Genomic DNA, 26,873 nt, shown 5'->3' on the forward strand with positions numbered 1-26,873 from the left:
GATTTGGTGCAAAAATGTTTATTATTTTGGTGCCCAGTAGGATTTGTGTTATGTTACCTAGGTTGTCATACAGTTTCAATATGCTTCAATTTATATCAGCTTCCAGGAATGCTGAGGAATTTGCTAGCTGACTGACAATTATACTGAAAAGTATTTGGAAATATGTTTGTCAGTGAAGTCATGGAAATTTACTGTACAGGTTAACTACTAATGTTTGTTTCATAGATTTCAGTACCTTGTTGAGGTCTCAGTCACTGCCCTGAGGAATTTACAATCAAAGATACATAGAGATAACAAAGCCGCATTGAGTTTACTTGGCGGAGAATTGTTAGCCAAACCAAACATGACACATCAAGCATGACAGATAGCATATACCTTGCATTCCATCATTAGTGAGCCAGTGAAAACAATTCAAATTTATAAATTAAATACAGGAAAAATTAAATTGGAATGAGGACTGGAGGAATAAGGTGGAAAATGAGGTGGCTTGCATTGCCCAGTGAAAGCTTTAAAAATAGTGGATTTTTATATTCAAAAGTGATATAGAAGTTGGAGACAGGATTCTTTTATTATTCACAGCAAACTCTTTGTATAGATAAGTCACCCAGAAAGGGTTGAGCTTCAGTATTGTGTATAAAAGTCAGGATGAGAGAATTAAGGTTTACTATTAGGAGATTTTCAGTTATTCCTCGGCATTTTGAATAAAGAACTGATATGAACTTTGTGTGTGAAACTGACTGCCTTCAGAATAGATTTTTTTTTCTTGAAAACAATTTGTCTCATTTAGTTTATTGGGTCAATGAGGCCCAGTCCTGGAGCTGAGTCACAAAGTGTACCAACATCTTGGCAAGTTCAGTGCCAACCTGCTTGATTCTCAGTTTTCTCTATTTCAGAACACATTACTTCATCACATCAGTGTCAGTACTTCACAGAGCATTCAAGTGCAAGTCCTGCATAGTTATGTGTGCTAAAATAGGCCATTGAATTTTAATCAGACTTAAAGCTGTCCTTTTGTATCTCATCCAACACTGATAGTGATGTGTTTTATCACTTACAAGAGAATTGCTGTACACAACTTGAATGTCTTGTCTGTAAAACCATAGTTATCTATGTAACAAAATTTTTACAGATCCATTGTCAAGGTCACCTCCATTCTTGCTCAGTTTTTCTGAACAGATTTAGACTGGCTTTGTGCAGTTAGATGGAAAAGATAAAGAATCCATAAGAAATAATTTGTTTCTTTATTTTCAAATTTGAAGATTAATAAGGTAGATAGATTGAGTAAATCCAGATTTACCTCATTCATCTTCAAATGTTCTCATTTGTTCAGATGGCAAAAGCTTCATCAGAAAAGAAGAGAGAAAAATTTGCAGGGGAAAGCTATGTGCTCTAAGGAAAGAGGCAATAATCTTTCCAGTCTCAAGAGCTTGTAAAATGAATTTTGGATTACAAAACCCTGACAACTAACTCCAGGAGCTTTGATGACATGAATTTCAAAGGGCTAAAACAAACCACTTTTAAACACTGGTAAGTAGAAGGAAGAATAGTTAAAAAAAGTAGGCACTGGCACAAAATGATAAGGAAGGCTTAGACAGCCTTTTCAAAAAGGGAACATGGTGTATGGGCTAGAGGAAAGATATGTCACTCTCTACAATTACCTGAAGGGAGGTTGTTGCCAGGTGGGGTCAGTCTCTTCTACCAGGTAACAGGAGAAAATGGCCTCAAGTGGTGCCAGGGGAGGTTTAGATTGGATATGAGGAAAAATTTCCTCACCAAAAGGGCTGTCAAGCATTGGAACAGGCAGCCCAGGGAAGTGGTTGAGTCACCATCCCCAGAGGTATTTGAAAGAGGTGTAGATGTGGTGCTCGGGGTCGTGGTTTAGTGGTGGACTTGGAAGTGCTGGGTTAAGGATAGGACTAGATGTTCTTAAAGGTCTTTTCCAGCCTAAATGATTCTATGATTATTGAGTGATCCAGAGCGTGAGAGAATGTGCATATTGTCCTTGCACAGAACAGGACATCAGACTTAATGAAGGTTATTTCTTGGAATAAAATAAAGTCTGGTTTTCACTGGGAGAAGGAAGAGGGATAATTACTAGCAATTAGGTTTGTCCTGTACAGTAGCTGTGTTTGTGAATATTAAATGTAATAATGCAGGCAAACCCTTATGTCTGGTAATCACACTCTGTGTTAGATTCAGTAGCAAATTTTTGACTTTTCATTTACTAAAGGAGATATGAGAAGCAGTGAAACGTATCTTCTTCTTTTAGAATTAAGACTAAGTTATTTCTTCACTTTGTCTTATCCTTTCCAGCTCCATGTCCAATTGAATAGAATTATGTTATTTTATTTAGTTATTTTTCACATTCCAATCACTTCAGTTAGAATAACACTTCAAAGGGGTTTGTGCTTTGCAGTCTAAGCAAGCTCAGGAGTAATTCAGATGACCTCCCCAGCTTGTGGATTGATGGACCTACGTATTTTTCTAGTTTTCCATTTCCTAGTGGCAAAATTTAGTGGGAGAAGCAGGAAATGGAAATGTCACTTGAATAAAAAAAAAATCCCAACACAAAAAATCAGCAAATCCAAGAAACTAGCTCTGCAGGAGCAGGATGTTACTTTAGAGCAGAGGAAGTAAGTAGGCATGTAATCGTTGGAGCTGGGTAGGGGTTGTGGCTGTATTATCTGTGCCACGGCTATTTCATACCTGTTGAGAGTACTGTACTTTGATGGGGTTCACAGCAGGAGATTTGTAACCTGAAGCTAAATAGTCCATAAAGGGATCATGCTACTGCATTTTTTGCTTCTGTGGTGCCTGAAATCCTAAGCAAAGCAGTGTTTAACGAGTAGGTCTAAGGAATACCACCTTTTATTTTACAGGTTTCTAGTAAAGTAGTTCTGGAGTTGTAAAGACCCATGTGTGGAGCCCTGACAATCCTGATTTGCTCTGGATTTTATTGTAAACATCTGTCACATGTGGTAGAGTAGGCTCAAGGTATCATCCTTTATTGGAGGGATTACCAGGCATGCACATATTTACAATATGTGCTTCAAAATTCTGGAGAAAACGGAATGGTGCAAATGATCTCTAGTGGTCACAGTGCATTTCCCTTAGTTTTTCTTAAAGCAAGAGCACAAATAAAGAAGCTCCTGGCTGATGATGCCCTGCCTGCAAGTGAATGATTTCCTTCTCTGTTTCCTTAGAAATTTGTAGGGCTCTTATTTTCTAATTCAATCTCAATCACTCAACAGCAATATGTTGTTGAGAACTATCAAGCATCTTGTCTGGTTGTTAATCCTTTAACAAATATATTTCATATTTCTGATTTTTTCTTTCCATTTTCCCATACATCCTGGAATCATACTGTGTTCACTAGCAATATGCTCTTTGGGATGAATCAGATGTGTTATGGCACTAGTAATATGGACTGGAGTACCTCACTGGATTCCCCATAATAATAATAATAATAATAATAATAATAGTGAGTATGAGTCAGTGCAGGAGTGGCTAAGATTAACTCAGAGTTTCGGGGAGCCAAGAGATGAATCATCCTTTGAAATAAAGAGAAGCTGCTAATAAACATTAATAGACATTTTCAGTTTTGTTTGCAGCATACCAGCACTTGCTGTAGGTACTGAGGAAACAACATGAGGAACTGAGAATGTCATACTAGCAGCACTTAGAATCAATGACTTAATGCATGTTGATTTGTCACTGCTGTAGATATTGGCACTCTCTACTGTCAAGATACAGCAATAAACTTTACTGGTTTTGCTACTGCAGCAGCTTTTTTTTCAGAGTCCTTAGTGTTGTTCTTTTGCACTTGAGATTTGCTGGGTGTTTCCTCGAATTTCTGTATGCTAAGTGCATATCAGCAACAGCTAAGCTAATTTATAGTATTTAAAGTGGCAAATGACTCAGATGACAGGAAATAAATTTTGATGTAGATTCACTGGACAGTAGAATAAATCTGTGTCTTGTTGTGACAGTCACTCTGAACTCCCTACTGCCCTGAAGCCATCTTCACAATTCAGTACTGAACTGTGCCCGACTGTTGACCACGTGCTCCCAGCTTGTGGAGAACTCGCTTGCTTCAGGTGAAAAACAGTGTGATGCTTACTTTTCTCAGCTGTCAGGCAATGTCTTTGACTTCCTTGCTAGTGTGGCCACTTGCAAGAGAGCTTTTATATTTTCTAGTCACTGCATGTGTTTGGACTGGTTTTATCTGGTCAAAGGAAAGACAAGGTCAGTCACACTTGAGAGTATTGTGATAAATTCTGATTGATATCCAATGTCATAGAGAGCTTTCTGCCCTCAGGAATTTTGTTCCTCCCTACACATTGCTCAGAGTGGGAGCTAGCCTGATGTGTAACAAACTGTCATCTCTTCCTGTTATATTTAAGGAACACACAGCTGCTGGTTTTGTTGCCTGTTCAGTGCCTCAGACCATGGTGGCCACTGCTCTTTGTCCAGCCAAAATAGTTTCATAGTGTAAGCTAACAATTTATGTTTCTTTTAGAAAGAGAAACAGGAGAGAAAACACCAATGATACTTTTACTGGCCATGCTTGTTCATGTCCTTGATTTTTTGAAAATTATTTATTAATTTTTTTTCAGTATCAGGTGTTTAAGTTGGCCAACACCTACTGCACAAAAAAAGATATGACAGGCACTTTCCTTAACAAACATACACTCCTGTCATCTGGGTGTCTGTAAAATTAACCTTTTCAATACATGCTCTTAAGCTATGGTTTTGGGATTTCTTTTAATCAAGAAGAAAAAAACCTGTAATTTTCATTGCAAATCCTCTTCTGCATTATTGATTTCTCACTGACCTTGTACCTGCTTTGAGACTACCATCCACATACAAAAATGTCCAACATTTTTCTCAGCTTTCATGTTTGTCTTTTTCAACAGAATTCTTCTGTACCAAGGTGAGAATACTCAGAAATAACTTTGCAATTTGTAATTTCTTTCAGTGCTCAAATATCTCAAATTCACCATGCGCACTGTTAAATGTTCATTAATTCCCTTCTCTCTCAAAAAAAAAAAGATTGGCTTGAAACCTTGAGATAGCTGTTTGGGTCGTGTCTGTATATGCCTGCTGTCACATGAAAAATTAATTAAAAAAATACTCTAAAGTACATACCTGCCTTTAGAATTTGATAATGCTTTACTTTCTTTAGGTGACAAATGTTGAATAGGTAGTGATTTCAGAGACTGTCTCCACCCCTCCTCTTAGATTTTTTTTCTCTTTTCATGGCTTATAACAACCCTATTTATAAATGGGTTTGAGCTGACTCTGTTTCATATTTGACCTATATAATGTTAAAATTCTTTATATGTTGTGATCACTTTTTTGTTGATGTTTGTGAGCGTAGTGCTTTTGGCTGGGATAGAGTTAATGTTCTCCACAGTAGCTTGCATGGTGCTATGTTTAGTATTTGTGACCAAAACTGTGTTGATAACACAGAACTGTTTTTATTATTGCTGAGCAGTGCTTACACAGAGTCAAGGTCCTTTCTATTTCTGTCCTAATGAACTTGAGAGTATTGTGCTGCATGTGAAGAGTTTATTGACCTATCCTTCTTACCTATTCAAAAGTGGGTACTCCTTGACTTCAATGAATAATCTGTTTGCATGGAAAATATTCACATGACAGCATATGAGTAGCTACAACATAAGATAGCACAGTGGAATTATCTGTAAGACAGATGGAATTAAGAACATATAAATGTTATTTTGTTTAAAAGAAATGTAAAACATTACTTTTGTGATCGGTGAACTACTTTTTTTTGTGCTGCAGGTTTTATGAAATCAATAGTTTTGTCCTGTCTAGCAACTCTCCAGAAAAGAGATTGTATTATTGTAATAACATGTGTAATAGTAGTGAATTTCTATACACCACAGACACAAGGAATCCTTCTACCTTAGAAGCTGAATTACTTTGTACAAGTACTTTATTTTTATTTCTCACACTATCTACTTATTATGTGTTACTTCAGTGGCATTTAAGCAGATTAACTTTCTTTACCTTTCAGATTTGAGTACACATGCATAATACTTGTACCTTTCCCAAGTAGAACTGGTGTTATATAAATCAGAAACTTCCTAAAACTGTGTGTTACTCAAGAAAACTATGCAGTTTTCCCAGGCTGAGGCATCTTTCTCCATACCTTCTTACAAAAGTTGTGTCAACTCTACTTAATTAGCATTGACGTGATATCAACTGGCAATTGTACAGGCTGTTCAGAGACCTTTGTGTTGCAATGTGGTGTTCCTATTCATTGTGGGATGACTCTGCACTACTGGCCTCCATCATAACAAATTAAACTTTAACCCATTCATGTTCTGGAAATAACGGGGTTTGCCAGGTACCACTACACTTCTGCGTAGGAGTAGAAACCTTTGTGGAAAGGTTGCAGCTTGGATAATTTAATGAGGAAAGACTGTAACCATTTTAGGATTTCTGGATAAATAGTTCTGAGACAATAATTAACAACATCTATATACACACAACACAGTTCACATTGTTGAGCCTGGAGTGAGAAATATGGGAAAGAAGAACAGTTGAGAGAAATGAGAATCCACTTTTCTTTATGCTGAAGATATATCAGATTATTATTAAGGTAGAAAAAGGATCAGAAAATTGCAAGACAATTTATTATTGAGCTCCCAGGCAGATGGAGTCTATTGTGTTTTTTCTTCTACTCTAAAGAGTAGATTAATACCTTCCAGTTAAATGTACATTTCAGAGTGGGAACATTCTTGTGGCCTTGCGAAAGTCAGCCAGACTTGAGGTGATTCATAGTAAGACTCTCCTTTGTGGGAATCCTGAATTAATCACAAAATACTTACGGAGAAAATAATGCAGATATCCAGCATCCTGTAAGACTGAACAGTGCTGTTCAAATTCTTTTTATATGGTCTATTTTCATTCATTTAGTTCTGCATAAAATGATACTGCTATGTGAAAAGGATATAAGCATTATACTCCCCCTCTTTCTGTTGCGTAATAAACCTTCACATTGCTCTTAGTTTGGAAATTTAAAGTACATTAGTCAGTTACTAATTATTTATTAAACAGAATAGTTGGCAGTGTAAGTTATTTTGGAAGTTTTCATCACTGTGCTGGTTCTCAGGGTATCTCACACTAACTGCGAGAAATTTTTGTTTACTTTTAGAGCACTTGGCGGCCTCTCTGCTGTCTCTCTTTTTTTGACACTCAGCTGTGACATGGCCTGCATCTCTGTCCCAATACTATTAGTTCAGATGCAAACAATGAGGAATTATTTAGTATAATCCACTGAGCTGGAATCCAGTACAACAGGATGAAGTCTGTAAAATAAAATTCAGATTTGAATATATGAAAGCTTCTTGAGAGTGAAATCTATGAAGAAAGGGACATTTGGTAGAAGTTGTGGAAATTCCAACATGGTAGATTTTTATAGAAAAAGCAATCTTGTCTGGAAAGTGCTGTCTATATTGAGATATGCTGGATGATCTAACCCAGCAGCATCTGTCTAGGTTTTTTTTGGAATGGCATAGAAAGATTGGATACAAAAGATATGGAGAAAATTTAACTTTGAAATCCTATATTACTGTTCTAATCATCTGATGTGATAAGACCCAGCAACAAGAGAAACATGAGCTTGTATTAAGGTGAACTGCTAAATTATAACTCTCTCCAAAGTTTCACCTAAATCCTTCTGCTAGGTTGCTTATTTCTCACTCAATACAAGAACACTTTTTCACTGAAACTTTTCCCAAACTTTTTTGAAAACTATGAATTTTTAACCACAGATTTTATTCACGTAACCTCAGATATCAGTGAATAACATTTTTGAAGTTTTGATGGAGAAAGTTACATGAGTTTGCAAAGGATGATATTATTATAAAGCTTATTTAAGCTTATTTTATGCTTAATTTTCTTTTCAGTTTTCCCAGTGGAAATACTCAACATTCATGTTGAAAAAGCTCCTTTTTCAATTTTCTTTTTCAAATCACATTTGAGATTACTTAGAAGAAGACATGACTTCTTACATGTAAACAAAGCACTAGAGCTGTGGAAAAAAAGTTAAATTGTTCTTTTGGTTGGTTTCATGTCATGCCTTAAGAGTTAGATGCGTTTTAGGAAGATCTCAATGACTTTTCCAAATTGTGTTGTCTGGTGCTGGGAAGCAGGCCAGGTTCACTTATAAAGTAGAGAGTGTGAAGGAATCTATTTTGATATTGCTCATACATTTCCATAGAAAGTTGTGTAATAATATCTGAATAAATTCTGAAATTTTTATGAAGGCCAAATACATTGCATAATTTGAACAATGTTGATATGTCCTGAGGGTGGTTGTAGAGTAGAAACTTGGTACAATTTGTTTCTGTATGCTGCCACTGGCAATCCTGCACTAGAAGTGTGTGTTTTGGCTGGGGAAAGAATGGGGTTTTATTGTTAGGCAATAAAATTGAGTAAGAGATGGGATCTTGTTCTGCGATGGAGAAATGTTGTCTTGGAGATTTTCTTTGAAAAGAGGTGGTCAAGAATACGCTAGGTGGTCAAGAATTTTCATGTAAACATCAAAGCCAAAGGACTAAAGAACAGGCTGCTGCTTTGTAGAGGTAACAACATTATTTGTATTTTTTTTATAGTTGTTTTGATGTTAGTTATCTTCTAGACATAAATCAGGTTCAGAGGGTGGGAACAGCTGTCCATGTTGATAGGGATATCTTGTTACTGCTGCCTGCTTTCTTCTGACAGTGATAGTGACTGCTATCAGAAACAGGATATGGAAGTTTGACAATTCCTGTGTACCCTCATCTATCTACTGTTTACGTAAATCGGAGGGAAATACTTTCACTCTGCATTGCTTGTAGTTTTGATGGAGAAAAGATCCAAGAAGACTAAATGAAAAGCCTGTGTGCCAGAAAAGAGCTTCATTAAACATGCAGGAGAAGCTGCATGCATTTCAGACATGTAACTTTTTTACTAATTTTTCTTTCCTCACCCTGTAGGAGGATGGAGCACAAAATACTTTTCCATTCGGGGATTTCATAAGAATTTTGATCTCTGTTTTTCTGTTTAAAAAAATCCAAACACTGTAAAATAGCTGCTGAATATTCCCACTAATGTACTCTGCCTGACTGTAGTCAGTTTTGGTGCTCAGGGTCTGCCCTGTTTATGGTGACAGAAATTGATAGATTTTCCAAGTTTATTGGATTTGTTTCAGTATAAATTTATTATCCTACATTGCATTGCATTCCACTTTTTTTTTCAATGTGGAAGTGTTTTAGGAAAAAGAACAAGATTAGAGTAACTACTATACAGAGTGTTCCCAAAAAGCCCAGCAAACAAAAGGAAGCCAAGATTGCGACAGATAAGGAATGTCATTACGAACATAGCTCAGGGCTATTCTGACTTGTGGCCATAAATGCAGGAAGCAGTTTTCCTCCTGGATCCTTTTTAAATAAAGGAACAAAATAGAAGTCTGATGATTGCAGGTATAGTGCGTGGGAGATACTGGAAGGTCATATAAATGTCTGGGCAATAGGATGAAGGTGCATGTATATGAATTCACAACTCCTAACTATTATATTTTCTTAGGATGTTACCACTAATTCACCAGCATCTGTGATGAAATTATATAACTTCTTAATAGTACTTCCTTTCTTAACAGTCAAATAATGTGGTAGGATGTCCCTGTTCTTATGCTCTGAACAGTATGTCCGCAGAATTGCTTAGAAAAACTCTTCAATTTTGTTTCCGTTATGTCAACTACAAGAACTACATGCAGAAGCTGTAGGCATTTTAATAATTAACTGAAGAGCTGTCAGGATTGATTAAAAATCTCAGACAAACACCATGTACATGAAACAAATTAACCCTGCTGAGATAATAAATGAAAAAAAAATATTTTCCAGAACACTACCTTCTTCTTTAGTACAGATTAAATAGTGTATATGTTTATCTCTACATGTACATTTTATATCTTTATGAGTGTTTTTTTCTATGATTAATGGGTAATTACCAGTTTTTATTTACAGCAAAACCAGCAGTACTCTCACTTCTTTCTTATAAGTATTTGTTATTTTTGTTTGTATATTATATGCATGCTCTTAATCTCTCTATAAATATGTTCTTTAAAAGGACTTTTTTTGGTGCTAAAATTTAGTTGTGAATTTTGCTATTGTGTTATTGACTCAACTACATTTTTCAGTTGTATTTCACAGTTAATTCTTGCAAATTAAAATTGACGTCATATTCAGCAAAAAAAAATATAGTTTATTGCTTCTCTGGCCATCTCATTTTCCAGTTGCATATTTCCTGCAGTTCACTGATTTTTCCTGATTTTTTTTTTAATTTATATTTTATCTGTAAAAATTTCCCCCTTACTCTTTATTCTGCATTTTAAATTAATTATTTCCCAAATCTTTGTTTGTACTGAACCCTGAGGTCAAACCAACTGCCTCCATTTTAGATTCAGACAAGCATCTTCCAGAACAAACAGAAGTGAAATTCTGGTGACATAAACAATTTACACATTACAGGAACTCTACCTTTAAAATTCAACCTGCAAATTGAGGTTCTTAGAATATGAAATTGCAACATTTAGAGTGAAATAGTCTTCTGTGTGGTAGATGGGAAAGAGGTTGATGTTGGTGGTAATGCAGGTTGTTTCATTTCTCAGTGTTTCCTAAAGAAAGTGTTGTTTTGCTTTCCTCCACTAATTAAGTGCTTGCTAGGTGCAAAGAGCAGCACTCATTGCATAAAAAGGACGGTTAAAGTGGTTAAAGAGCTACCCAGAAGCTTGTCACAGTGCTCCATAGCCACCAAGTGCCCATATGAATTTGTCTGTACAAAATACTCTCTCCTTTAAAGAAAATTGTAAAAGCTCATAGACTTCTTGAAGGTAGGACTTAATCTTTAATGTCTTCCTGTCTCAGGTGCTCCACTGTAAATTGTGGTCATTCATTTCTGCGCAATCAAGCATAGAAAATAAAGAGTAGGCTTCATTCATGTGAGAATAGGAACCATAGTAAAACATAACATAGCAGTGCAGAATGTGATTACAAGGCTGGGCTTTCTAAAATCTATTTAATTTTGCTTAAATTTCTCTCTGTCTGGATTCCCCAGCAAAATTATGGATAGTACAAAGAAAAATTATGAAGTAATTAGCATTCCAGAAATCATACAGTGGACTCTGGGGGAAAGCAAGCAAGCAAATTAAGTAATACATATTTCATTTCATTAGAGGTTAGAAATTGTGTTGTTCAGTATAAAAACAAAAGCTGACAGTTAACAATTTTTATCTCAAGTGAAGAAAATCCTGTAAGTTGAATCAGTTGAATTAAAAAAATTAAGCTTAGTTAATATGGGCCATTAACTTAAGAGTTCGACTCGATCATCCATCTGGGTGCCTTCCAACTCAGAGATTCTGTGGTCTGATGCACATTAGAAGGGTGGAAAGTTGGCTTCAATGGCTCTAGCTCTAGGCTGCTTTTCCTAGAAGAGGCTCAGCTACTTAACCCATATTCAGCAAAAGTTTTATTTCTGAAAAAGGGGTTCTTGGTAAGTGTCTTCTTGTTAAGAGAAATATTTTTGGTTTTGTTGTGGTATTAGTAATGTAAAGGTTTAGGGGCTGTGTCAGAACATGAGCTGAGTAAGAGACAAAACCAGAAAGCATGTGCAATATTTCTATTGTAATTTCTGGTGTTATTTGGAATTTCAATTTTATTTGTTATGACCTCCATTTTTCAGTCTGTTTTCTAGTTAGATTTGTAAGTCCCTTTGCCAATCCCAGACAGAAGCTGCTGGTTCTAACTTCTGCAAGTTCCTCTTCTTTAGTAAGGGCATTTTGAGGAAGTGGTTTAGCATCGATGTCAGTGGTTTGATAGATCCAAGGACAGAGTAAAAGGCTCCAACAAGTTCCGGGAAAAAAGAGGCACTTGAGTGTGGTGTAGCAAAAAAATAGGAGAAGGAAAGAGGTTGCCTGCTCCCGTAAAGACAAACCCTTTTTCATGTTCTAGTTCTGTCTTTGGCTGAGAAGGACTTGGTAGAAGACGAAGAGAGGACAGTCTGCCACTGCCTAAAAACCACATAGTACTTCATCAGTTTTCCCTGGTTTCCCATACACACTCAAAGAAGGTCATTTCTGCCAACCTTATAACAGGAAGTCAGGATTTATAATGAATGTAATTTTTCTGAACCAAACTTTTTTTACTCAAACTAGGGCTACTGATTTTACACTGTACTATTTCTTCTGGGAATAAATTTCACATGGAAATGTCCCAGAAAGCAGGAAATTCTCAAGGCATTTTACTTGCAATGTTTCTCTCCATCTTTTCTTTATATTTGGTTCATAGGACTTTCAAACTCTTCTGTAGCATTGGCTGGTGCAAGGTTTCTAGTGAGACATTCATATTTACTAAAAAATGGTTTCATGGTGTACTAGAAATCACAGTTCTTTTGGAAATTAATGATACATGGAATTCTGTGATTCAGAACATGCAAGTGCAGAGAAATGAAAGACTTTTTTTTTTTTAATAACAAGCTAGCAACAGACAGCTAAAAGGCAGAGAAAAAAACCTGAAGCTAAAAGAAAAAAAATTATAAATGTACAATTTCATTCCCTCAGAATTTCAGCAGCTATAAATTGGCAAATGTCATTTATGGTTTAGAAATGAAATATTTAGTTAATCCAATAGGCTTTTCTCCTCAGGCCAACTGTATGAAAGAAAAGCAGAACATGCAAGCCTGATCATGTGCTTATGAACATCTTTCTGCATGATCAGGATGTGGATTTGCTAGTCATCGTTGTGCCTCCGTGAGCCACACCAGTGCTGATGTCAGTGCTCCCTAGTGATATGAACTGGCTCAACCTTCTGAAAGTTGTCACACATATTGTGAGGTACAAAGACTGTTGGATTACTGTGGCGCTTTGCCGGCAGCTGGCTTGTTTAGAGGAACAAGTCATTGAGGAAGCTTGTAACAGGACCACATGGGATGAATATCTGGCAGTGAGGGAACAGGGGCAGTATGGGCATAGGCAGGTTCATGATTCCACTGTCTGTTCCCTTTTAACCTGTCATCCTAAATCTCAATACTATCTGTGTATTTAAGCATGTCTTCCAAAGCTGTGGCTTTTCAGTAAGCTCACTTTTGTTGCTTTTTTTTTTTACACAAGAAACAGAAGGTGGTGAACTTTTGTTGCACTTTTTCTCATGGAGACTACAGGTAATCACTTCACTACACGTAGAAGTGATTACCTGTGAGATGGGAAAAACTCCAATGCACACTTACTGAGTTATCTCAAGTATGTTCCTTATTGAAATAACTTAGGAATCACAGTGTTTGTACTACAGGTCACATGTTTATTACTACATATTGCCACAAATGATAGCAGAAACATGGTAATTCAGCCTTTTTATTGATGCCTTCTCCTGGTCTTAAAATCAAGAATCAGACACGGTTAGAAGGGAAAAAGGGATTTCACCTTGGTATTTATTTTAAGGATCCTTAGGTGCACTACGTCCAGGTGGAATGTGCTGAAATTCACACCTCAGTGCACACCCCTGATAGACCTGGTATAACATTATAGGTTTTACTAATTAGCATATCTATCAAAAATTCCCCAATGAGAGGCTCGAGTGAGCCACCCTGCCCAAGGAACCTTCCCCTGGATGGTTCTATCTTAGTTTACAGAATGTGTTCTGGAGAGGACCTTGGGGTCTGGGGCACATTGATCCCTAGCTACGAAGCTTCTAAAATGTTTAGTCTCTCAGCTTGACAAACAAGTCCAAGAATGGAGGCTAAAAAGCACTAAGAATACAGAAGTTATAAAAAGGTATAAAAGATGTATAAAAGAAAAGGTAAAGAATCATCATGGCATCATTATAAAGTTTCATTCATAGTAATGCAGTGTGACCTTCAAAAACCTGTCTGGCTACTTCAAATGTTTACAAGAGTAGGGAATGTTTGGTGTGCTGTTATATAGATGTTTTTAAATATTAATAGAAAGAAGGTTATCTTTCAACTCTTTACCCAATCAGTTTCTTTCCTTCTAAAAGACATTGTACTTTGAAGACTAATCTGTTTGCAATGTAGTATAATAAATGTATGACAACTAGTGTTCACGAGAAAACAGAAATAATATTTGAGTATCAGTTCCTAGTTAAAGAATAAAATTGCTGCACCTGCACAATAGGGTAGTCACAGCACTTAGTTTTGCAGGGTCAAAGTGAGTGTCAGCTCCAAAGACGTCATGGATTCTTGAGAAAAAAACCAATATGAGTTCAGGCCAATAATGGTAGAAATACTTTCTATGGTGATACAGGATACAGTACCTTTGAAACAGAAGTATTTTGCCCTCACCTCCCTAGCTGCAAAGGAAAATAATGTTAGTAATTGCATCTAATACTCCTAGTCTGTAACAGACTAAAAAAATTCAGTACTCTGTCTATCACTGACAATAAAATTTTCATATGATGTGGTTTTTATCTTTTGGATAAAATGAAATTTCTGGGTTTCCCCTTAATGCTAAAATAAAATTAAAAGCCTTTTCAACATGATGCTGGCATATAAAACAATATTTTCTTAGAAATTAAAGGGAAATTAGAGGTATGAGAATATATAACTAATTTAGAATTTGATGTTTTTATGTGAGCAATCCTGCCTTACTAAAGTAATCTCATTTTTACTTAATAGTCTTTTCCAGCCTTAATAATTTTGTGATTCTATAATTTGCCTTCCATTTTAAAAATCGTCTGCTTTTGTAAAGACAAAAAGTGCTGTATCTCTGTAAATTATGCAGCAGGGTCCTCTGAGTGTAAGTTTCTTCCCTAGCCCTTCAGTCCATTTTTCCAGCTTGCCTTCTAAGCTTGGAAATGTGTTTTTTTGATATGATTTGCAAACTGTGTAATTAGGACCACCAGGGGATGCATTTGCTGCATAGTCCAGATCAGCTGAACAATTCCTTCTGATACACAGCCCGAGAAATAGGGTGAGGAAGGCAGGTACAGTAAACTCCCCAGACCTCCTTCTGGGCAGAATTGATGTTGGAGGGATACACAACCATTCAGATTATTCTAGTCCACCCCAGTCTGTCATGTCTAGAGTTCCCTTAATGTAGCAGCATATCATGGCCTAGGAAGCCCTTTGATATGTTAGATACCTCCTCTCTACAACGAATTCGAGGCCAGTGTAGGATGAGCCCCTCCTTGTCTCAGACTAGGTTAGATGTGTTCTTTCTGTTCACCAAGAGTAACTCAGAAGCAATGAAAACATTGTGTGTGGTGCCCTCATGCTTCTAGCAGCACTGGTTTTTTTCTACCATAAACAGAAATTTCCCTTTAATTGGGATGTGCACATGGAAGTAGAACCTCTGCTGTTTCAGGCAGAGGCCAGCCTCACAAATGGTGTCAGGTTTCTGCGTATTTTTTGCCTTCCCTTTACACTACAGTTAGCAGTGTTATCAGTTACTCATTATGAGATAAAAGCCTGCAGCCCATTCTTCTGCGTGTAATTTCTAAACCTCTGGATCTGGTCGTGGGAAATAGAACTGTGCAGCCACGCTCAGTGATTACAAGAGAAACCAAGAAAAGGAAAAAAAGGATAAAAGTTTATTTCTTTTTAGGAAGAAAATTCCTAGCCATACACTGTCACTGTATGGTGGATCTTTATGCCATCGCTTGCCACCATTTGACATGAACTATTTGTTGACAGATTAGCACTCAGACAGGTTGTGGGGTGATATGGTGGTCTGAAAATGAGTAGTCCCAGAAGCACCATATTATAGCCCATCTAGAGGGTGTTAAAAAAGCAATGTGCAGAACCACAGAACAGGCCATGTTGGAAGGGACATTGAAAAACCATCTGGTCCAACCTTTAATAGGAAATGGAGCATAGATGAGATTATCCAAATACTCTAAAACATCATAGAGCTCTTTGTCCCAGAGGAGATGCCCCTAAGAAGGCTTTCCTGCAGCTTTCCTGGATTCTTGCCCATCTCCTTATCCTTTTTTCTCTTGACTGGTACTGACACACATTCTTCCCTCCTAAGAATTTTGACACTTCACCTCTCAGGCTGTGGACTGATCTACAGCCAGTAGGTGACAAATTTCTTTTCAAGTTCTTCTCTCTTTAGTCATCTGATTGTGTTTCACCAGAATTCAAGTGAAACTTCTCCAGTACCAGTCTGATTCTCAAGAGCAGGGGAAACACTCTGATTCTGTGTCCTCTAAGGTGATCTCAGGCTCTACAGAGTCACTTCCTTGATGGCTACTTTTACTTCACCTTCTCATCTTTGACCCTACCTCAAAGTGTAAAAAGATGAAGTTTTAAGTGTGGAAAGGTCAAATATGAAAAATAGTGTAATTTCATTTCAGCCTGGCACTAACAGAACATGAAATTAAAAACAATGCTTTACTTGATAAGGAAGAACTTATTGCATGTAGAGAGGCCGCAGTCCTCAACTATCAAATGTTCTATCTGAAACCACATCATTTAGAACAGGAAACTCAGAAAAATATGTTTCCTCCAGATCAAGTTGACGTAATGGTGTATATAAGGTAATTAATATTCTGGATTTCAAACTGGCCTAATGGAATCCTTCAAGGCAAAATGATACAAGAAAGCAAACAAAACATTTCCTTTCTTTTTCCAGAGAAAGATAAATAGGAATATCTAAGCGAGTCCTGACAAGCTTTAAAATCTGATATGAAATTTGATTGTATTATATCACCTAAACAGGATGAGAGAGTTGCTGAGAGTTGGTTGTTCCACTAAATAAACCTTATTTAGGAGCAAAAAAGTAACAGTTGGTGACCAGAAACTCTTTCAATCCAGAGCTAAAATGTGGTATATCAGACTAGGAAGTTTAAAAAGCCTAACCATTTTCTAGATGTTAGAGGAAGCAAAACAAATCATCACTCAAAGTGTCTACTGTTTGAGACATTTAGTTAGGAATGAACTCTCAGAGGCATAAAATCTGCAGGAAAATAGTAGAATGAATCTCTGAATGGTGGAGACCAATTATTTCGGTATTGCATCCAACTTTAGCTTAAAGAGCAAACAGATGTGCTTGAAGTGTATTACCCTTTCCACTGTCCTTTCCCTAATTCGATTAAGTAGATGGAGAGAAAGAGCAAGAGACAGGTGCTTTCTCTCTCCACATAGGGCTGGCTATTGATATGCAGCAGGCTGAAGTTGATGGTTCTTGTGACAAATTGATTAAATTTGCTCTTTTAGTATATCTACCAGCTTCTCCTAGAAGATACACTATCCTCATGGATTTTAAGTCTGTTCTAAACAGAAGTGTGATGTAAGGCAAGAAGTTTGTGTTTTACCAGCTTCAAGTTCTTGCCTTTTCTTTGACCGCCAAGTTAGAGGGTGGTGCAGGATGTAAAAAAATACACTGATCTCCACTGGATTTAATGAGTACAGTTTTAAAACTAATTTTATACAAATTTATCACTCTATTTATTTTTTTGATATGTGAGTAGAATTATGTATCCAACAAGAGATATGCAAACCCCTCAAAAGCTGCCAAAGAATACAAGTTATACAACCAAGCATGTCACAGGCTGACTTAGTGACTCACATCTTGGCAGCTGCCCTATAAACAAAGCTACTGAATTGGTTTGAATCTGTCTAATCATAGAACCTTTTATGCAGCTCACTTTCAAAGACATGCTGTAAAGAATTACTAGAGAGTGAAAATTTGATCAAAATGCATGAGTTACTAATTATTTGAAAAAATTAGAGTAGGCTTTAGAAATTCGATTATAATAGTTTTATTTCAGTCTCTGAGTTTTAATCAGATATGAATTCATACTAAACCTAAACCAAAGATTTGCAAATCCAAATGCATTCTCTTAGTAATTTGTATTTCTGCTTTGGGAGTCAGCCAATCACCAATGCCAGAGCTTCTAATCACCTGAAGAACTTTTTGAATATCAGGTAAATATTGAGGATCCAGTAGACATAGTTGCTTTACAGGTGATTAGAGTCCTGCTTATATATTCTAAGTGCTGGAATGCAAGGAAAAAAAGTAAAGTAAAAAATTAGAAACTAATAACTATGATTCTGCAGGTCAGATTTTTCCTCAAAGTTGTAGTATTATGGAGGTAGCCAAGTTCCAAGACAGGGTAGTCATGTTTATTATTAGCAGTTATTTGCCAGTTTATAGAAGTGTAAAATGTCTTTATACTCCAGAGCTCAATAGCAATGAGTGTTAAGCATTAATAGTTGAGGATACTTTTGCTTGATCACAAGCCCCCTTTAGAAAATCCCAATAAATACTGAAAATTTAGAATGATTACTATACTATATTGCTACGGACTTTATAGGTAGATTTGTGCTAATCTGCACCTGTGACTGTAAAATCTCATCTTTCTCTTTTAATTTCTTCTGGAATGTAGGTTTCTTGACTTTCAGAACTGAGGACACAGTCACCTCTGCCTGGAGAGGAGCGAAAAGTATTTGTAGTCAATTTGGCTAAACATTAGCATTTCATTTAGAAATTGACTAAGAATTCAGTTTATGCATATTTTCAACTACTTTTAGCAAATCTTCACAGTTTGTCACATGCTCTGGGGCAGCATTTACTGTTAGATAGTTCCTAAGTCCGTGTAAATTACCAATTTCTTCTGCATTTTCTCCAGAATTGTGCAGTTCAGAAGCTGTGATCCAATACATATGGAGATGAATTTTAATTTTCTGGGATAGGCCAAAAATGACTTTTAACTGAACGTTTGTTTGAATATCCAGAGATTAAGGGATACTGGAAGCAAAGAGCTGACAAACAAAGACAGCTAATGCAGCTCACTTTTATCCAGAAAGTGGAGAACAATGCCTTGCGGGAGGGAGGTCTTGGAGAGAGGCAGAAAATTCCATCTTCTTTCTTTGGGGGATTCTGGCATAGTTTTCACCTTCCCTGACTACAGGGGCTGTCCAAAATTCTTAGTCTTCACAGGAAGATTTGGCAAAGAAGGAAAACTCCATCAAGACCAATTTGCAGTTAATGCCTCACTACTGTAATGTTATGCCATTATTTTTTGTCTAGCGCAGAGACTTGAACACAGATTCAGCTGACTTGTAGGCTGGTTCAGGCTCACTGAAGTTGATGCCATCTTAGCATTTCCCTGAAGCTTAGCATGCAAATACTGCTTTAAATACAGATGTTTTCCCAACATGACAAATGTTTCAGTGCTGAAGTGTCATTTAATTTAAAAACAAAAGTGTTTTGTTATAAATGCAGCACCAAGACTTGAAATTTACAGAAATTAAGCACATTTAGTTTATTTAAATGATTATGATTGCTCTGCAAGCTGTTGCTAATTGAAGATGCCAAAACCAAAGTCTAATAGGGTTTTAGTCCTTATGTCTGTTAAACAGACTCCACAGATTTCTGTTGGCACCCTGAAGTATTTTAATTTATTCTACAAATGTGTTTTCAGGGCCAGGTGTTTTAAGAAACTCTCATTGGAAATGAAGTTTGAATTTTATTCCAGTGTGTAGAGTGAGTACTGAATCATTTTTGTTCCTTAAAACATTTAAATAATTTTTTTCCTTACAGTACGGTACAATTACAAATTGAGGGAAAAATAGTGGCCAGTAGGAAACTTGCTATCCACACTAATATTTATACAAGATCTTTGTTGTTCATAGGAATGAACCTTACTCCTTCAGCCAGAGTTTGCACCATGTACATGTTATAGACAAATATCTGTACTGCAAGATACAGCTATTTATCTTCAGTTCAGTTGAGTAGCACAAGCTTTGTACTTTATAGAAACATTTTGTTCTATGCGCTTTTTTCTTGGCTTTTTTTTTTTTTTTGAATACTTGACATGTTAGACACGATCACAAAGAGTAATGAGGCTACTCAGATGATATATTTGGTGATTTTTGAAGGAACACACTCCCAGAGGTCGGCCTAGTGGCCATATTTTCGATTTTGGCCACACTGTAGCATAATTGTTCTTTTTAAGCAGAACTCACTGTTTTATTCCATCCACAGTTCTGTTAAACAAATGAAATGGCAATGTATGTTCTTTTATGCCTTTTTTGAGTTTTGGCCTTATTGTTTCATTTTGCTTGCCCCTTCTGTAAGTAAAAATTAATCATGCTAGCAGCTTAAACAACAAAAGAAGGAAAACCCATATGAAAAAATGTAAATTTGCCCTGCCCCAAGGTTGGACTAAATGGTGTTAAATATCGTTTCCAACCTAAGTGATTCTATGATTCTAAAGACTCTGTCATGAAATATTTGGGAAGTGTCCCATGTATAGCATCACAAAGCTTACAGTGACTGTGATTATCTGTGATAGTATATAAAATAATAAGAAATTATAATAGATAAGAGCATAGATTTGCCTCAGCAGGTGGCATTTGAGGGATACATAATATGTCAAAGATCATACATCAGCTAATGTTTGTTTTTAAAGAGCAAATCTAATTTTAATATATTTCAGAGGCTGAGAAGAAAAATGAAACTGCAATTCAACTGGGTAAAACATTATCAATAAAACGTAATTTATACAGATTTAATGTTATTTCATGATCTTAAGACACCAAATTTGGGAGATAAACATCACTGAGAACTAATGCTTCACAACTTTTATAAAAGTTACTATCTCCAGGGACATGCATAGATAGTGAATATTGCTCTAGAAGAAAAGATTTCTATTGTATGTGTAGATTGTGAGTGTGTAGTAGGTGCATGTATGTAAAGATATATGTGTGTATATACATATATATGTATAAAATAATGCTAGCTGCATTTTCTCTAGTCTTGCATTAATATGTACCGTATATAGTAATTCTCTTAAATCAAAATAACAACAATAGTTTTGATAAGTGCCACCTAATTTGTAAGCATTGCTGATGGCAGTATATTTAAACAGATTTACAAATGCAGAGAAGGTTAAAAGCTCCATAAAGCAACACTATATGTGTTTGAAGTGAAATTGCCAGAAGGATTTTGTACCAGGAATTTGTTTCATTTTTGTAAGAACTGTTCCAGGATCAGTAGTAGAGAATTCAGTATTCTCTTCCTATCTCTGGGTCTTTCTTCAGAACTGCACTGTTTATGTGTATATGATGTTAACTGCTTGTAGTGTTAATTGCTGAAATAATCCTTCAAGGTCAAATGCTGTACAAGATTCTGAAGTGTTAGTCATTTAAACTAAGTCAGAATATCTAGATGAGCTAAAATACAACTATTTTTTCTGAAGAGTTTTACATTCCTGTATTCCAAAAATATCTTTATTTCCTCTTCACTTCTGTGGGTTTCGTTTGCAGTTGTGGGAAAGTGAACTGAAAGCTATCTATGCACCTTTTTTTTTCTGAAAGAAAGCAGAAGTGTGCTTATTCTCCTGTCCTATAGTAAAGAGTTCAAAGCTGTGTGACTGAGAGCCTGATTTCCTATTCTTCTTTCTTTCCTTTCTCAAGATTGTGGTTGCTGAGGAAACTTTCCATTGCAAAGAAAAAAAAAGCTGCTGAGATACCTTGAGCCATTTCTTTGATGTGGAGCATCAGGTGAACTAATAAACTGCCCTTAACAGTTTCTCTGAAATCAGTGAGATGAGTGATGTCTTAAGTGAATATGTTCTTGGTGGAACAGCTGAAGAAGAACAGCTGTGTTTTGGTGTAGCTGGAGTGTAGTTCACTTCTGAAATGCTTGTGTTTATGGTAGTCCAATGTAAAGATGCAGAGAAGGAGTTGGCAGGGTCAGGGTGACAAATAAGGGATTAGATAGATCTTTTGCATTCTTCTTGGATGTCACTACAGTAAGTCTCTCCTTGATGAGGCTAAATCTAGAGCCTTCAACCATTCAGATTTCCTGGACCAGATGTCAGACCTGTCACCAGATGATCATCCTGTCCTGTGTAGCCTCTTTTCTGTGTGAAAGGAGGAGGGCTAGGAACCCTCTGATGTGGAAGGGAAAGCTGAAAAAGGGCAATTCTTGTAGCAAGAAATCAATTCCACCTCTGCAGTAGTAATAATCTCTCTAAAGTTTGCCCAGCAGATGCCAGCAGTGAATTAATACAGAGCTTGTAAAAAATAAAAGGACCTGAATATTAACTGCTTCAAATGCTTCTCTGCTGAATGATTGCTTGAAATAGTTCAATTCTTTTCATTAAGATTTATTGTTACTGTGAAGATCCTGATTTTATCCTCTGAATCCCTGAGAGAATAGTGTGTTAGACTGTCTCTATATAAATCAGAAAACATTCAGATTTAAATTTGGGCCACAGTGGATAGCAAAGGCCTTTCACTTAAACAGTGGGGTTAAGTTACTTAAAGATGTTCCAGGTTTAGCCTCTTTGCACCTTATTTTTACCTGATCTCTTCCTGTTTACTGTCTCCATCAGAGTAGGAGCATAACTCTTCTTGTTTACTGTCCCTTTCTGTTTTAATTTTAAATTTGACCTGACATTAAGCTGTTCCTTTCTGTACTGGAGGGGAAAAAAAAAAAATCTAAGTCATATGGTATTATCCTTCACTTTCATTGCACCATCTGGATTCCTGGAGCTGGAGCTGAAAACTGTCAACATCTCTTGACGCAAAGCAAATAGACTTAGCTAAAAGGGAAGTTCAGGCTGGAGAATCATCCTGTAGAAAGTTTAGAGCAGTTCAACACTGGAGGAAGGAAATCATCTGTCAGAAGAGCCCCATCCTGCCCAAAAGCCATAGCATTAGATATCTAATGCTGTTCCTTTAAAGATTAGTCTCATATTCATGGTTTCACTGGAAATATGATTTTGGTTTTATTGAAGTTTATTTTTGGTTTACTGTTTGCAAAGCTTATGTTCCAAAGAAGAGGAAAAGGTTTAGTCTCTCGTATCTGGACTTCCTTAATTTAAGGAAACTTCAAGAAGGATTTGTTACTCCATGGTTCACCCCGTCAGTAACAAAATTGATACACATATGATTTTATGGCACTCAGAATACAGGTTAATTCCAGGTCATTCTGAGCTCTACAGAATGCAATGAATTATCCACATAATTATGTGGATTATGTACCTCGTAAGTGCCTTGAATCAAAGCATTAAAGAATACAAATAAACTAACACTGTCATGCAAAAAAGCATTTGAAATGCCTTATGATTTGGGCTTTTGTGTAGGATCATAAGCACTGAGAAAAATGGAGTTCATTAGTAATATTTATTTAGTAATATTTATTCTTTAACCCTAAGAAAAATCCTATTTGAAACTCTAAGGACCCTCTGAAAAGTAAACTTGTGTCATGTGGGATTGAGTGTTCATTCCAAATAATGATCATTATATGATTCTAGAATATTACCTGTTATTTTTGTGGTCTTGGCAATTAGTGTATCTCATTTAAAATATTTATTTTTCCTTTTGGCTGAGTTTCCCTACAGCACTGGAACAGTTGTCTTTAAAATGATGGTCTCTCAGGCAAAATAAATTAAGTCTTGGAAATATGTCAAGATTTTTAACTGAAGATGAAGTTTCAAAACAGTCTTTGTGCAAAAAATGAATCTTACTTTCCCGCTTCAACTCGTCTTTCTAACCTACTGCTTCTCTGGTGCTTCTCTCTGTGAATCAAACATATGCTCTCTTTCTTTCTTTCTGACTGGAAGACTTCCAAAGTCTGGGGGGAAGTCTTACAGGAAACTCTTCCAAAACATATGTAGGACTTGTTCTTCCTGTGCAGATAAAATCCTCAGATGTGTTTAAATTCAGACTATCTGAAACTGGAAAGCTGTAATATTTGGTTTGGGGCACTTTTTAATTAAAAGGTATAATTTTGATGGATATTTTTCACATTATGATTTGCATCAAGGATTTTGCTTCACTGTACATATTTCTTTCAGTAAGTTCCAGATGTGCTAATCATTTGAGATTTATCTTAGTTTAACTGTTTCTTTGATTCTGAGGCTTCCTTATCAGATTATCAGATGGAAATCAGTGCAATATATGCCTTTCATGAAGTTTTCTGTATGGCTTTGATTTGAAAACATCTGTCTTTTGAGTTAAAAAATTAATCCGGATGAAAAGACCTATACATATAAGATATGATTTAAATCCTTTCCCAGATACAGGCTTAGATTTTTGAGGTGTCCTGAACTCTAATTGCATGTTTTATGAATCTGATTTTTTCTTGTGTGACTACTGATATACCACATAAATGGAATCTTAGAATAATGCCAATTCATAGAATTATAATTTTATAGAAGTGGAATATTGCAAATTAATTGAGCAATGACTAAAATGATTAGCTGTAATTAACTTTATATTTCTTTCTTGTTTTCCTCCTTCAGGGAGCATACATTGGACTCCTGGTCTTTTATTACTAACATTATTAAATGATATATTCTTTCACTGATTCCCTGGGAAAGTCAACCCAGCCTGTTTAGCGGACATTTCTTTTGGGGTATCAAGGAGGAGAGATGAGCAAAAACAACCAAACCAGCAATGTATCATCAGCAATATTCCAATCATTCTTTGAAGTGTGTTACTAAGAGAAGCTGCTAAATTACTGTCTTAGTGTGGTGTTTGGTGGTTTCATGTTTTGCATGTTCTTTCATCATTATTAAACCTTCCCTCATTTCTAGGCTATGTTGAAATCCTGCTTAACAAGAAGACACTCAGAGGTAGGTGATTATCAGCATTAGGACCTAACTAACACATGCAGACTTCAAGTTTACATCACATCTTTTACACTATTCTGCCATGTATTGGGAGATGCCCTGATCTTAATGAGACAAACATAGAAACTCATACTATCACATCAGATAGTAGTTTTTAATCCAGAGGGGTATACAGATGCTGTCAGGGATGCTAAAGGTGTGGCTAGCATCCTGTGTGCATTCAAAATGGGCTTCAAAAACACTGTTTAATAATAATTAATTAGTATAATTAATTATAATTATTAATAATTAATATTATATTATTATAATTATATAATTAATAATAATAACCTAACAAAAAATGGAGGCATTGGGAGAATGATGAGCAATTCAAAGTATGGGTTTCTGTTTATTTTCTTCTCCCCACAGACTTATTACTCCCTGACTTCCACAGAAGGTGAGTACTAATGTTTCCACTCTTTCAGTTACAATGCTAAAAAAAAAAAATCAGTGAAATTAAAGTCAGTACTCCTAAGAAGGGTAAATATTAACTTCCCAGCTTTCCCAGGAGCTATTAAATCTTCTTATGCTATGAGCCTAATTGAATTACCATGCAAAAAATTATTTTTGTTAGGCATGTGACCCATGAAGTATGAAGTTTTTTGCATAAATGTAGCTGAGGATTGACCTGGATTCAGAAGGTCCAGTAGTGCTCAGGAGGTAGGAAGCTCAAATTTTATTTTCATTGCCACTATATGACATGCTACATCTGAGAATATGTACTATGAAAGCAAAAGGCACATGTATAAAACATGATAAAAACCAGATTATTCAGGATTGAATTGACATTTTACTCAATGAAGGCAAGAAATTAAAGGTTTAGAAAATAAGATTTAATGAGCAAGCAAACATTTCAATCAATGCCAAAATATTCATCCTTGTATATACAAAGTGAGAAAATTCACATATATATATTTATTTATAAAAGAAAACAAAAATATGTCTGAACTATTTTATAAATATCTAAAATCCAAGAAGTCAAAAATCTGTACTTTCTTAAATGATATACAACATATTAAGTTGCACATCTATGTGAGGAATGTGAATCTTTTCTGTTCTATTTAACATTTCATAAGAAAAATTAAATTCTTAACTCCTTATGGCTGCATTTGTGATCTCAATTCCTGAACTGAATTCCTGATCTGAAGAATTCAAGATGTAAATAAGTAGGCATGACAGTGAAAAGAATTATAACAAAGTAAGTCAGATCTGCTAAAATATGCTTCGAGTAGGTAGATCAGAACTACCAGAATGAAAAAAAAGTGGCCCCTACTCCTAAATAATAATTAAAAAAGGATTCAGAACAGTGTGTTTATTCTACTAAATAAATACTGTTATTAGTGCTTATAGAATCAGAATAGTGTGGTAACATCTTCCCACAACAGATTTTCTCACCTCTCTCTTTGTTATTAGGATGCAAATGTTTGAACACTGTCACTGATCTAGAAAAAGCACTAACCTTTTTTCCCCCAAAATTACTCTTTTCAAAAAGTTTTGTATTTAAGAAAAGCCAAAAGTAATTAGCACAAAACAATTATTTATCTCTTTGATGATTTAAAAGGTGTTTGGCCATATTGCTGAAAATGAATTCCTTGGGATACTGTGATCTTCATAACTTCTCCATTTAGAGTATCATCTTCAATTATTGTTATCAATCCCTCAGCAATTATTGATGGGCTGAAAAAAATAGTTATTTCAGAGTCATGATTAGGAACAAGTAAAAAGGACAAGAAACTCAATGTAAATCTATATATCTGAAAATTTAAAAAATTGGCATTTGAGCAAATTTATTTTGAGGAAAGCAGAGGTGGTATGAGTGTTTCAGGAGAGAGATTTTTTCTCCTCAGTCAGGACATACATCTAAAGTGGCTCCTTTACAAATCATCATTTGTTTACTCTAGTTTCTGATAAATGCCTGTAGACATCCAGCTGCCACTGGGCTTCCTATCAAAGTTTTCTCTGGCAGGGAAATGGGCAGAAGTAATCCTTACACAATCCTCTGCAGCTCTTTACTGTTGAGTTATCCTGTTTCTGTAGCAGAGCTGATATACAAATTAGCATAAAGGATAATTTCACATGCAGTTTGCCGTGGTCAATAGGTGCAAAATATTTTACATAAAGAAAAGTATGGGTGAAACAACACAGACATACAATTTCCTTTGTGCAGAAGTATCTTAGAAGCTAATTGTTAGAAACTAAGAAAATGTTAAAAAATATCACTTT

The 26,873-nt window shown here is 35.8% G+C and overlaps 1 protein-coding gene across 4 annotated transcripts in view; it reads right to left on the minus strand.

Annotated features, from left to right (window-relative positions):
• HPGD (15-hydroxyprostaglandin dehydrogenase) overlaps positions 1 to 26,873 on the minus strand; it is a 60,012-nt gene that overhangs the window by 8,502 nt on the left and 24,637 nt on the right. For 3 of the 4 annotated variants that reach the window (XM_042014894.1, XM_042014893.1, XM_042014896.1), the window contains one exon: positions 25,312 to 26,327. The exons of the other annotated variant lie outside the window; for it this stretch is intronic. In XM_042014894.1, the coding sequence (XP_041870828.1) occupies positions 26,310 to 26,327 (18 nt within the window). In that variant the 3' untranslated portion in view covers positions 25,312 to 26,309. Of the gene's footprint in view, positions 1 to 25,311; positions 26,328 to 26,873 lie in introns of those variants that run through there. 4 annotated transcript variants of the gene reach the window in all.

The sequence above is a fragment of the Corvus kubaryi genome, unplaced genomic scaffold (assembly GCF_017639235.1).
Source record: "Corvus kubaryi isolate FWS band 111438036 unplaced genomic scaffold, C.kubaryi_AGA036_p1.0 split3-131, whole genome shotgun sequence".
Taxonomy (NCBI): Eukaryota; Metazoa; Chordata; class Aves; order Passeriformes; family Corvidae; genus Corvus; species Corvus kubaryi.